This window comes from Mirounga angustirostris, unplaced genomic scaffold (assembly GCF_029215605.1).
Source record: "Mirounga angustirostris isolate CCGP_5_RB_7025 unplaced genomic scaffold, mMirAng1.0.hap1 SCAF_17, whole genome shotgun sequence".
Lineage (NCBI taxonomy): Eukaryota > Metazoa > Chordata > Mammalia > Carnivora > Phocidae > Mirounga > Mirounga angustirostris.
In genome coordinates this window covers 21,457,620-21,470,655 of record NW_026991725.1, presented here as the reverse complement: position 1 = coordinate 21,470,655, position 13,036 = coordinate 21,457,620, and the positions used below count along the sequence as shown (strand labels likewise).

At 59.8% G+C, this 13,036-nt stretch overlaps 1 protein-coding gene across 4 annotated transcripts; it reads left to right on the top strand.

Moving 5' to 3' along the window:
• Positions 1-4: 4 nt before the first annotated feature.
• Positions 5-12,828, top strand: EPN3 (epsin 3). Of its 4 annotated transcripts, none has more exons than XM_045889140.3 (10): positions 7-278; positions 3,308-3,984; positions 4,899-5,017; positions 5,724-5,804; positions 6,034-6,162; positions 7,099-7,186; positions 7,638-7,907; positions 8,082-8,195; positions 8,327-8,557; positions 8,696-12,828. In XM_045889140.3, exons 2-10 carry the CDS (start codon positions 3,447-3,449, stop codon positions 9,028-9,030), a joined length of 1,905 nt encoding a protein of 634 aa, XP_045745096.1. In that variant the 5' UTR covers positions 7-278; positions 3,308-3,446; the 3' UTR covers positions 9,031-12,828. The 4 variants fall into 4 exon arrangements, with proteins under 4 accessions (XP_054366847.1, XP_045745096.1, XP_054366846.1 ...); XM_045889141.3 differs by lacking the exon at positions 7-278 and adding an exon at positions 1,361-1,820; XM_054510872.2 differs by lacking the exon at positions 7,638-7,907 and having other exon boundaries at positions 5-278.
• The last annotated feature ends 208 nt before the right edge of the window (positions 12,829-13,036 follow it).

Below are 13,036 nucleotides of genomic sequence, written 5' to 3'. Positions count from 1 at the left end.
TGAGCAACTTTCCGCCGAGGGCCGCCTGCCGGCTGGGTGTCTAAAACACCGGCGGCCAAGAGGCAGAGCTGCAGCCCGTTCTGGGGACCCTGCCGCCACCCTTCCAAGGGGTCTGCACCTCCTGGGGGGGGGGGGCGCATCGCCAGGACGAGGGCCCATGGTGGATGGCTCTGGGGACGCTCTCGAGGCTGCGCTGTCCCCCTGCCGCGCGGGTCGGAAGGTCACTGCAGAGGCTGCTCGTGGTCCCGGGGCTGGGGCCAAGGGAGCCTGCACCAGAGGTAAGCTGGCCCCTCCCTGGCAGGGGTGGTGCCTCTCATGGAAGGCTTGGGGCTTTGTCTTCCTCCAGGTCCCAGGGAGAGAGGTGAGGAGGACAGGGCCAGAGAGGATCCTGGAGGCTTCCTGCCTGCTGCCCCTCCCTCCTCCCCCCCTGCAGCCCCCAGGAAGCAGGACTCAAGGGCTGGCTCCCCATGCTGGGCCAGCATCTTTGGTGGCGCTCCCCACAGACTCCCATTCTCCTCTGCCCACCCCTCCTCCTTAGCCCCTGGTGGACCTCCAGCCTCGGGGCAGCCCCCACCCCTGTCCAGGGTCCCAGGACACAGCCACCTCAGGGCGGACTTAAGCTTAGAGCTCTAGCTCACACCCGTCCTTCCACCGGCAAGAGTTACTCACCCCTACCCCCTCGGGCCCCCCCCCAACCCTGGCCCCATGGCTCCTGCTGACCTGGTGTGGGGCAGGGGCTCCAGGCTGGTGGGACACACACACACACACACACACACACACACACACTCTGGACAAACTCTTGCACGTGACTCAACATATCTGAGCTCTTTCTTTCTCTCTGAATCCCCGCTCTGGAGATGCCCTCTACTTCCTTAGCCCTGACAGTTTCCCCAGTCCTGAGGAAAGAACCCCGCTCTCCCCTGTAAAGTCACCCCTGACACCCTATATAAAGGAGAAAGCAGAGACTTGTGCCCCATGGCCTGCACCCCCCAGCCTGCCCCTCCCCACTCTGCTCCCTACCCTCCTGCCTCCAACCACCCCCCACCCCACCCCTGCACGAGCCTCTCAGGCTCTGCCTTCTCAGTGTCCTTCCCTCCACCTGACAGGGTCTGGCTCAAGGTCACTGCAGTAATTCCATACCCGCCCGCCCTGGCCTGCCGTGGCCGCCACAGGCTGCCGGGTTTCTGTTTCACTCCCTTTTATTTCTGGGCATATTGTGTTCGGTAAAACGCTGGGCTTGTAATACTGCTGGCAGGGCTCCCAGCTGCTCCCTCCATGCTCCTTCCTTTCCTCCTCCCTCCCTTCCGTCCTCCCTGGGCCTCACCCTGCCCCCCTCTTCCTCCCCACTTTGTCCCTTCTAACTTTAGGGGAGGGAAGTCCAGGCACCTCCCTGGGGCTTCCGATCCCTCCCTTCCCCCCAGCTCCAGCAAAGGTGCGCAGAGAAGGCTCCTCCGTTCCCCCCTTCTAGAAGGAGAGTCCAGGCAGGCCTGCAGGGTCCATGCTGAGGGCCCCTCCCAGTACCCCAGGCTGGGCTGGAGGGCTGGGGAAGCCGGGCTCTGGTAGGACTGCTGGTGGAGTCAGGATGCCTGACTGGTTCTGCGGGTTTCCCTGGCCAGCACTGGGAGGGGTGTGCACTCAGGGCGGGCTGTGGGGCACAATTATTTCTCATCTTGACTCTTGCCACCCTCCAGCCCACCGGTTGGGGAGGTAAAGACGGGTCTGAGTCACTAGTGAGGAGGAGGCCAGGAGTTAAACAAGCGTTAGCTGTGGCATCCCCATAGAAGCCCTGCCAGGCTGGACGGACAGACAGCAGACAGAAGGTAGGCAGCCTTTCAGTCAGCATTCCGTGCCCCCCGCTGTCCCATGGGATCCCCTCCTCTGGGCCCAAGCTCTCCCAGGCACCTGGGTCCTGAAGAAGCCTGCCAAGGCCTGCTGGCTGCTTTGAACTGAGCCCAAGGTTGGCAGGGCTGGGTGGAGGGAAAGTCCAGGTGGGGGGAGGGCAGGACAGGCAGCCTCTGACTCCTGCCAAGTCCCAGAGTAGAGCTGAGAGGTGCAATCTCCATGGGTGGTGGTATTGGTGGGGGTTCACAGGTGGTGTGGACGCTCTGCGGGTCTAGCCTGTGTGTGTGTGTACCCATACCAGAGGAATGGCTGTGGCAGGGGGATTCTGGCTTGGGTTTCTGGTAGGGCCCTGGGAGAACCTTTTTCTTGAGCCTGGGTTTGCTTTCCCCAGATGGCCTGGTCCTGAAACTGGGGGGAGGGCAGCAGGCTGAACCTGTTTCCCCCTCAGCTGGGGTATCAGGGGTCTGCCACGCACCCAGGGCCTCAGGTTTGGGGTGCTCAGGCCAGCCTTGCCTTCAGGGAGCTTACATTCTGCCTGAGATGGAACTGAAACAATAAAGCAATCAGATGAATTCATTACAAAACCAGTAACCCTGACATAAGTATCGGATTCGTCTTCTAGAGACCTAGGGGTTAGTCCCAGCTCTGTCGCCTATACGCCCTGCCACTGTGGGCAGGCCATGTCCCCTCCCTGACCTCAGTGCTCTTGTGTGTACCATGGGGTGGCGGTGGCTAGGTCTCTTTGAGAGGCAGGCCCACCTTCCTGCCTCATACTCCTCTCTGGCTTCTGGCCCAGCTCAAGTATTCCCTCTGAGCTACCCTTCCTCACCCTGCAGCTTCACCTTACCTTCAGATCCCTGGCCATCACCTCCACTGGGAAATCCCCCCTGATTTTCCTAGCTTGGATGCTCCTCGGCATGCCCATGCTCGACTGAATCGTCTGTGCCCCTGCAACTGGATGTGTGTGGGCCAGGACTTATGCTCTGTGCCTGGCACAGTGTTGGGCTCAGAGAAGGCCCCAGGAACTAGGCATGGAATGAATTAAGGTGTACAAACTAAAGCCATGAGAAATGAGGAGATTGGGGACCGAGGAGCTGGGAAGGATAGGTCCTAAGATAGATCCTGGCAGAAATGGAAGCCATAGCCAGGCAGGAACAGGGCGGGCAGGCATTCCTGGGGTGACTTTTGTGTCTCTTGCTCAGGGCAAGGGCTGGGCGGGGGGTGTCTGCCAGGGTAGTTCCTGGCTCACACCAGCTCCATGAACCTCACTTCCCGGTCTGTGAATGGAGGGAATAATAATCTCAACTTTGTAGGGCGGCTGTGATGAGCAATGAGCACGCGAAGCTAGAAGTGCCTGCCACAGGCGGCTCCTGGCCGCGGGGACCCCTGGCCAGGCCTTCAGTCTGTGGCCGAGTGGCCGCCGAGGCGCACCATCGCCCCTGAGTTCCGTCCCTCTCTTCCTCAGACCCATGTGGAACCCAAGGACGCAGCCGCCCTGCTGAGAGCACGGCGGCCCATCTCTGGAGACCGTGACCTCGAGACGGTGGCCCTCGGCCCTCCACCTCCGGCGGGGGCGGGGGCCGCCCATCTCCAAGTCCCCAGCCATGACGACCTCCGCGCTGCGGCGCCAGGTGAAGAACATCGTGCACAACTACTCGGAGGCGGAGATCAAGGTGCGCGAGGCCACCAGCAATGACCCGTGGGGCCCGCCCAGCTCGCTCATGTCGGAGATCGCCGACCTGACCTTCAACACAGTGGCCTTCGCCGAGGTCATGGGCATGCTGTGGCGGCGGCTCAACGACAGCGGCAAGAACTGGCGGCACGTGTATAAGGCGCTGACGCTGCTGGACTACCTGCTCAAGACGGGCTCCGAGCGGGTGGCCCACCAGTGCCGCGAGAACCTCTACACCATCCAGACGCTCAAGGACTTCCAGTACATCGACCGCGACGGCAAGGACCAGGGCGTCAACGTGCGCGAGAAGGTCAAGCAGGTGATGGCCCTGCTCAAGGACGAGGAGCGCCTCCGGCAGGAGCGGACCCACGCCCTCAAGACCAAGGAGCGCATGGCGCTGGAGGGCACGGGCATCGGCAGCGGGCAGCTGGGCCTCAGCCGCTCTCGTGGGTCCCCGTCCTCCTACAACTGTGAGTGAGCCCCGGGGCTGGGGCTGGGGGGCAGCCCGAGTTCCGAGGGATGTCACGAGCATTCACAGAGATGAGGAATGGGGCGCAGAAGACAGCCGCAGGGCACGGCAGGTGGTCCGCAAGTTAGCGCAGAGCGCGGCCGGAGCTGTCCAGGGTGGGCCGGTGTGGCGGCCGCCCCGACCCGGTAGCGTGCCGTATCGTGCCCCCTTCTGGCTGAGTGATCTAGACGGCCCCCTCTCTGAATCTCTGCTTCCTCATCTGTGAAGTAGGGAAAATCTTATCTACTCCAGTTGTTGGATGTGAGAATTAAGTGAGACCAGGCCCAGGAATGCCCTTGGCCTTGCGCCCAGACACATGGCACAGGGCGTTCCATCAGTGGCATTCCTCATGACCCCCTGCTCGAGGGCACTGTCCTTGAAAATGGGGGTGGCTGCAGAGCCGTTCTTGACTCTGCTCCCCACCCCGCTGTGGGCTTCCTGGGTCTGAGGGGTACTCAGGAGGGCCCTCCTTTCGTAAAGCCCTTGACGACGTGGCCTTGACTGACGGGACCCTTGAAACCTCCCTCCTCACTGGACCCCAGCAGGATGGGCCCCCCCCTCCAACAGGAAGAGTGCAGGAGCTGGAGGAGAGGACCTGGCTTTGACTCTTACATCAGGAGCCCGGCCAGGCAACTCTGAGCTAGTGGCACATCTGTAAAGGAGGGATTGGAGTCTCTAGCGGGGGTGGAATGGGGAACCGTACACAAAGGGCCAGGCACGCCGCCTGGCCCCCTGGAGCCCCCAACTGCCGGTCGTTTCCTTCCTCCTCAGTTTCCCTCTCTGAGCCTTAACTTTCTGATGGGGGGAAGGGGAGGGGAGCGGCGTGGGCACCTCTGTGGTTACAGAAGCCACGGTGGCCGCTGCTGGTCGTTGCAGCCTCCTCCTCGTCCCCCTGCTACACCTCCGACTTGGAGCAGGCCCGGCCCCAGACGTCAGGAGAAGAGGAGCTGCAGCTCCAGCTGGCCCTGGCCATGAGCCGTGAGGAGGCTGAGAAGGTGAGGCCCGTGGGGCAGCCTGGGAGGCCCCACAGCTGGGCTGGGGGTGGCATGGCGGGGGGGACTAGAAGGAGGAAGGAAGGGTACCCTGATGCCCCACACCCTTGGCTCCTAGGCTCCTCTGCTCTGGGCCCCAAGACCCCAGTCCGGCTCCTAAGGACAGCACAGGGCCTGTCCTTGTCCCTGCGACTGTTCTGGCAGGGACTGCCTCCCTGCCTCCAGTCCCCTCTGGCTGGGCCTAGAAAGGGCAGTGAGTACCTAGTGGGTTGAGGGTACGTGTGTGTCTTCCGTGCCTGCTGCGGTCCCGTGGAAGGGAAGCAGTGAGTGTGCTGGGAGACACAGAGATATGCTGACCCCACAACCCCTGCCATCAGCTGTCCTTTTGGGGGGACAGGGAAACGCCCCCGATATCATTCGCTCTGCCATCACCTCTCTGGATCCAGGTAGACTGGGTGGGAAGCAGCTGGGGTTGGGCTTGGGGGCACTCAGGGAACCCAGAAGAAAAGGATCAATCTTCTGGATTTTGAAACTGGTCGCAGATCCAGGCAGGGAGAAGGCCACACCCACCTTGCTGCCTGGGAGCCGGCCGCTCACACCCACTCAGGGTGGGCACTTCTCTCTCCATCCCTTTCCCCCTGCAGGGCTATGTGGCCTGGGAGTGCAGGGAGCACTGGGCCCTATTCACCCCTCTCTTCCTCCCTCACAGCCGGTCCCCCCAGCCTCCCACAGGGATGAGGATCTGCAGCTGCAGCTGGCTCTGTGTCTGAGCCGGCAGGAGCATGAGAAGGTAGTCGGCCGAGCCTCCTGTGCTGGTGCAGGTGCTGGTGTAGGAGCAGGAGCAGGTGCAGGTGCAGGTGCAGGTGCTACATAGGCACTAACCAGGCTCCTCCCGCTTTGCCCAGTGGTCCTGCTCTGCCTAACCTCACTCTCACTGCACTCTTCTCAACTCCAGCTCCAGTCCCCTCAAGTCCAGCCTGGGCTGCTCATGCTGTCCTCACTCCTCTTGCCTTCTGCAGGAGGTGAGGTCTTGGCGGGGAGATGACTCCCCTGTGGCCAATGGCGCTGGGGCCGCAGTCCGCCGTTGGCAAGACAAACAGCCGGAGAGAGAAGAGAGAAAGGAGGAGGAGAACCTGAAAACCAGCCAGGTAGGCAGAGGCTGCACTGCCTGGGCTGACTGAGCCTGCGACATGAACTGAGTTGATATTTGTAGAGTTTAGAACCACGCTTCATATACAGTAAGCACTGTTAAAGCATTTATCCAATGAAAATGAGAGTGGAGGGGTGTGGTAGCCCCCAGACCCAGACCGCACGGGATGATGACTGAGCTCGAAGTGGGATACAAAGAATCCTGATCTGAGGCCCCAGGATTTGGGTTCTAGATTTGCTGCCACTCTGACTTGGGGCACATCACTGTTGTGGCCTCAGTTTCCCCCTTTTGTTGGACAGCTCCACCTCTGGTGTTCTAGGATTATGTGATGCTGTGGATGCAGCTGGGAGGGCGGGCTCAGGCACATGGTACTGACAATATCTTGGGCTCATACACATACTTTCCAAGAATAGGGGAGTGGGTAGCTCCTGGGAACAAAGCCACCCTCCAAAGCAGTGCATGCTACCCCTAGGGTGTCTCTGTCCCCTTTCTGCCCATGTTCACGGTGGCTAATTTCTGACTTAGGAAGGCAGACTTGTCATAAAATCTGTCTTTTACCACCACTGGGCTGGGGATCACGACAACTGAGGAAGGGGTCAGGCAGGCCCGGGTTTTATCCCAGCTCTGCCTCTCCCCAACTGTGTGACTTCATGCAAAGCTTCTCCCCTCTCTGGGCCTCAGCTGGTGTATCTGTAAAATGGGCACACCACTACCACACTACCTACTGCACAGGGTTGTTATGAACATCAGGCACTAAATGGATGAGGAAACATTTTATAAATTGCAAAGCACTGTACAGAGGTGAGGGATCATTAGTAGATGTTTGTGAAATGAATAAAGGAGAGAATGAGCTGGACTGAGGGAGACAGGCCAGGGACCGCCCTCCTCTGGTCTTGCCCACTTCTGAGCCATGGCTGCCTCTCCCACTCCACAGTCCTCCATCCTGGACTTGGCAGACATCTTCGCACCCACCCCGGCCCTGCCCTCCACTCACTGCTCCGCTGACCCATGGGACATCCCAGGTGGGCATGCAGGGCTGCAAGAGGTTCCCAGGCTGGCCCCAGAAAGCCCCTTCCTCCCCATAGCTGAGGACCACTGGGCAAGTCACTCACCCCTCTGAGCCTCAGCTTCCTCTGGGACACGGGGTTGTAGTGAGGGATGGGAGAGCACGTCTGAAGAGCCCAGCTCATGGAAAACTCAGAGATGTTCTCTCGTTTACCCTGGTCACTCTGCCTTTCCTGTCCCAGCCCATCGCTGACTGGGAAGGTGGCCTGAGCTGCCTGTGCCTGGGAGTCCAGGCTCCTGGCATAACTCGCTCAATATGGGCTCCAGCTTGCTGGGTGGGTCCTGAGTCAGCATCCCATCTGTGAGATGGGACCCTTGGCCTCCCAACTTGGTCTGGGTAACTGGGAAGGGCCCTGGACTGGGTATAAAGGTGGGCCTGAGGTCATGTCTGTGCTGTTCCTGTTTTAGGTCTCAGGCCGAACACAGAGCCCAGTGGCTCCTCCTGGGGGCCTTCTGCAGACCCCTGGTCTCCTATTCCCTCAGGAAGTGCCCTGTCCAGAAGCCAGCCCTGGGACTTGCCCCCTATGCTCTCCTCCTCTGAGCCCTGGGGCCGGACCCCAGTACTGCCCGCCAGACCCCCTTCCACAGACCTCTGGGCACAGAACTCCCCCCAGCACAAACTCCCCGATACTGGGGCTGACCCTTGGGGGGCCTCAGTGGAGACCTCCAATGTACCTGGTAAGCAGAGGGCCAGAGGGTGTGGGTGAGGGGCTGGAGGACTTCTGGGTCCCCTCCCTCCAGCGCCAAGGGGCAGCACTTTCTGTGTTAAGAGGGCTGCTTGCCCGAAAGGGGTCAGACCAGTGCCTGCCCTTTTTGCCATCCTACCTCCTCTCCCTCTTCCTCCTTGGCCAGCTCTAGGTACCTCGCCCTTTGACCTATTTGCCAAACCTCCAGTATCCACAGAGACCAAGGAGGGGCCGGAGTGTGCCCAGGCCCTGCCCTCGGGGAAGCCCAGCAGTCCTGTGGGTAAGCAGGAGGCAGGGGATGATACAGCTCTGGGGAATGAGGGGCCCGCCCAGAGGTGACCTCCCTCCTCTTCTTCCCACAGAGTGACCATTCCCTCTCCCTACCAATGAGTTCTATCATCTCTGTTCCAGAGCTGGACCTGTTTGGAGACCCCATCCCCAGTTCCAAGCAAAATGGCACCAAGGAGCCAGATGCGTTTGACCTGGGTGTACTGGGGGAAGCGCTAACCCAGCCCAGCAAGGAGGCCCGAACATGCCGGACTCCAGAGTCTTTCCTGGGCCCTTCAGCCTCCTCTTTGGTCAACCTTGATTCATTAGTCAAGGCGCCCCAGGCTGCAAAGACCCGAAACCCCTTCCTGACAGGTAGGACACCCCTTGTCCCCGCCGGGTCTCTTACTCTTCTTCCCTATTTCTGAGACCCCAGATCTTGCCCCCCCCCCCCCCATTTAGGGCTGTGTCCCTTGGCGCGCTCCAAGCCCCCCACCCACTCTCGTTCCGCAGGTCTCAGCGCTCCATCTCCCACCAACCCGTTCGGCGCGGGCGAGCCGGGCAGGCCGACCCTGGACCAGATGCGCACCGGGTCGCCGGCGCTGGGCTTGGCGGCCAGCGGGCCGGTCGGGGCGCCCTTGGGCTCCATGACCTACAGCGCCTCCCTGCCCCTCCCGCTCAGCAGCGTGCCGGCCGGCGTGACCCTCCCCGCCTCGGTCAGCGTCTTCCCGCAGGCGGGCGCCTTCACGCCGCCGCCCGCGAGCCTGCCACAACCGCTGCTGCCCACGTCGGGCTCTGCCGGGCCGCTGCAGCCGCCTCCGCAGGCCGGCACCAACCCCTTCCTCTGAGCGCAGCCCCGCCCCGCCCCGCCCCCGCCGCCCGGCGCATGCGCGCGCGAGGGCCCGCCCCGGCGCGCGGCGGGGCGGGGCGGGCTGTCACCCCAGGACCCGCCCCGGGAAGCCCGGAACGGCTGAGACTCCGCCCCGCGGCCCGCCTCGGCGCTTGTCCCGGCCTCCGCAGCCCCTCCGCGGTTCCTGGAGTTTGAGACTGAGGACTTCCCGGGGCTGAGACCACGCCCGCGTGGTAAAGACTGGAGCCCGCCGCCTCCGCTCCCACCAAGTGGACTTTTTGCGAGGCGTGGCGGCTGGGTCAGGGCCACAGCGTGAATCTCCGGCTGCCGTGGGAACAAGTGACCCGCAGTGTGGGGCGCAGAAATGCTCCCACTTTCCGTACAACCCCCCAGCCTGGCACCTTCGCTTCCAGATGCTCCCCAGGCTCCCACTCATTCTCTCATTTCATTCATTTACCGCAGATCAGCACTGGGGATGATCTCATGGCAGGGAACAATAGGCAGGTGTTCCCATTCGCTGCGCACTCGTTCTCTGCTAAGCACTTTAGACAGATTATTTAATTTAATCCTTACAACGACCCTCTGAGGTAGATCACACTATTCCCACTCATGACTGGCTACATAATTTGTGGGGCCCAGTGCAAAATGAAGAGGCGGGGCCCTTTTTCCAAATTAAGAATTTCAAAATGGGGGCAGCAGAGCGTTAAACCAAGTGCATAACCCTTGGTTCTGCTCTCATAGGTGAGTAAACAGGCTCAGAGAGGTTAAGCGGCATGCTCAAAGTCACAAAGCTATCGCGGACCGGGGCTGGGATTCCGACCGTCTGGCTCCACGTGGAGCCCTGAGCTCCCATGCTGGGCCCCAGGTTTCATTTGCAAATATTGACCTACCGTGAACAAAGTGCCGGGCTCACCTGGGAGGGATCCGAGAATTGCTAAGCCCACCGCCTCCAGGAGCTCAGAACTCAGTGGGGAGACAAGCCAGGTCCTGGAGCCCTCCTGCTCCTTTGTTTTACTGAGTCACCTTAAATCTGGCTCTACCCTCCCCCACCTTCCTTCCCCCTGGGCAAGAAATTCAATCTCAGCCCTGCTGAGAGAGCCTGACTCCTCCTGGGGGCTTATGTCGGGTCTAAGAAACCAAGGGGAGGGGCAGGGCCTGGTACCTCATCCGAGGTCCACCATAGTCACCCCCATTCCTTTTCTCCTCAATGCTCTCCCACCACTGGACCACCCGACACTGATTTGTCCTCAGTGCTCAGGGTCTGGCCCTACTACCAACCCCCACCCCCTTTTGGGTCACTGAGGGAAAACAGCCTTCCATAGACCAGAAACACCAAAGTGTGTGTGTGGGGGGGGGGGACACACGATGCTGCTCTCTTTCTTAAGTGGAAGGGGGACTGGGGAAAGGAGCTGCTTTTTTGTTGTTTTTTGTTTTGGAGGGCGGGAGGGAGTCCTACCGTGGCTGTTACAGGCAGGATGGACAAGAGCACCTACTTAGGAGTCAGACCGACAAAGTTCAAAACTCTGCTCCAAAATTTGCACTTAATAATAATAATCACTTAGTAATAAGTGGTTATGCTCCCTGACCTTGAGTAAATTACTTAACCTCTCTATGACCCTGTGCCTCCATTTCCTTATTTGTCAAATGGGAACAAGAGTTCCTTCCCTATGAGGTTGCTATGTGGCTCCTCCTAGGCCAGTGTTCATTTGGCCCAGGGCCCATCCTCTTCAGAGACACTACCCATGAGCAATGAGCCCATCATACCCCTCATTCCTGGTCTTGCCAGGCAGTGCCCAGAGTCCAGCCCCCATCTGTCTTTGGCCACACACACCTGGGAGGTCTCCATCCTTCTTGGTCGCTGCCTCACCCATCACCCCTCCCCTACCTGGGCCCTCCTCTTCTAAACTGGCTCTCCCTTGTGGACTTGACTTTCCTGAGGATTCCCAAGGGGTGCTGCCTGACCCCCACAAAGAAGAGGTTGGTAGCCTTGCTCCCCGTAACTACTTCTGGACCATTTGCCTCCTCTAAGAGCCTTCCTTCTTGGAGGCTGGAGCCACTTGGCTGTCCTGCCTGCTCTCCACCTGGGGCTGTGCTCCACCTCATTCTCACCATGCTTCTGTCTTGGGTCACAATCTCCTCACCCATTTCTTGCTTAACCCTGCGTGACTCCATTATTCAGGAGGATGACCTTGACCTCTCAGCTACCCTTACCCATGGTCACTCTTTTGGGCTTGTCATCACCCTAAATTCCTTCACATTCAAGGCAGGCTTCCTGCTCTCTGATCTTAATCTCATTCCTTCCAGGGAGCACCCACCAGACCCTCCACCTGCCAACCTTTCTGCCACCACTCTGACCTTCTCAGAGATCTCTTTTCTCCTTGATGTCAATTGCCTTCTCTCAACCAAATCCTTCCCCTTGATATTTGCCATGATTAGCCTCATCCATCTTGAAAGTCTTTCCATCTTTCCCCTCATATGAAGCACCCATGCTACTTCCCTATGTCTCCTTTCTTTCCCCTCCTCCCGACCCACTCCAGTCGGCTTTTGCTGTCAGCCAAGCCCACCCAGTGGCCCATGTTGCTGAAGCCAGTAGGCCTTTTTCTGTCCCATCCCAGTTGGCTTTTCCAGAATCCAACCATGAGGATCCTTCCTCCTTGCAACTCTCTGTCCCGTTGCCTTTGGGACACCACCCTCTCCTGGCGTTCCCTTGACCCTACAGTGGTTCTCTCTGTATCTTCCATGGGGGCACCCCTGAGTTCCCTGAGCCTGCTCCTCTCCTCGTGCTGCTCCCTGGATGGGCCCTTCCAGGCCTGCACTGTCTGCACACTGAACTCCCCGATTCCTCCCACCAACCTCTCGTCTCCACGTTCTCTCCACACATGCATCTCAAGGGCACCTCCAACCAACATGTCCAAAAATGACCTCACGAACCCCCACCTGAGGCTTTCTGTGCCCCCACCTCAGCAAATGGCCTCACCCTCCAGCATAAGCCCTGCTCTGCAAACCAGTCTTGACACCTCCCTCTCCCTCACTGCCAATCCTGAGGATGTCTCCTCTACAGGCCTCAAGACCTTCTCATGACCTCCACCTCCACCATCTCCCCTGGGTCCTGCCAGGGTCTCCGAACCAGTCCTGTTTCCACTCGTGCCCCTTTCCAGTCCATTCTCCACTAGGAAGCCAGAGGGACCTTTCCAATGTGCAGGGTCACTCCCCTGACCAGAGCCCTTCAATATCTTTCTTCGCTCATAACCAAAACTCCTAACTCACAGCTCCTGAGTCCCACCAGGACCTGGAGGCTTGCCCTCCTCCAAACTCACAACGTCATCTCTCCTATCTCTCTTCCCGTTGCTCTCTGCCCTGCAGCCATGCCTGCCTTCCCTAGTTCCTCAGCTCTGACTCACTGCTATGCCACAGGGCCTTTGCACATCGGTTTCTCCTGCTTCCCCAGCACTCCCCCCACACCCTCTCCGGACCCCATCCTCTTGTTGTTCTTCCATGGCTGCTACACAAATGTGATTTCCTCGGGGAAGCTTCTCCTGCCTCGCCTCTCCCACCAGACCAGGCTCCTTTTTATATGAGAAGTCATGGCACTTCTCACAGTGGGTGGTCCTACAGTCATGTGTGTGGCTGTCAGAATTAACTTCTGGCTCCTTCAACAGACTGAGCAACCCAGGGGCAGGAGCCTGGTCTCTCGCCGCCCACCGCTGTACCTAAGCAGAGTGCCTGGCAGGCAGTAGGCACTCAAGAAATATCGGCTGAATGTAGCAAATGAGACAAGTGTGTAAAGTACATGATAGGACACAACGTTGGCTCATCGTTATTATTCAGGGACGCCGTGGGAGTGGGTGGGATTTGCTCAGAACCTTGAGATGGAGCGTATTTGGCCAGGTGGGTCTGGACCAGGTTGGACAAAATGACCTGAGGCTCCGGCATCCCACGGTTCTGACATCCTCCCAACCCTCCATGTTCTTCCCATGAGGGTGATCCTCCCGCGGGCAGCGGAG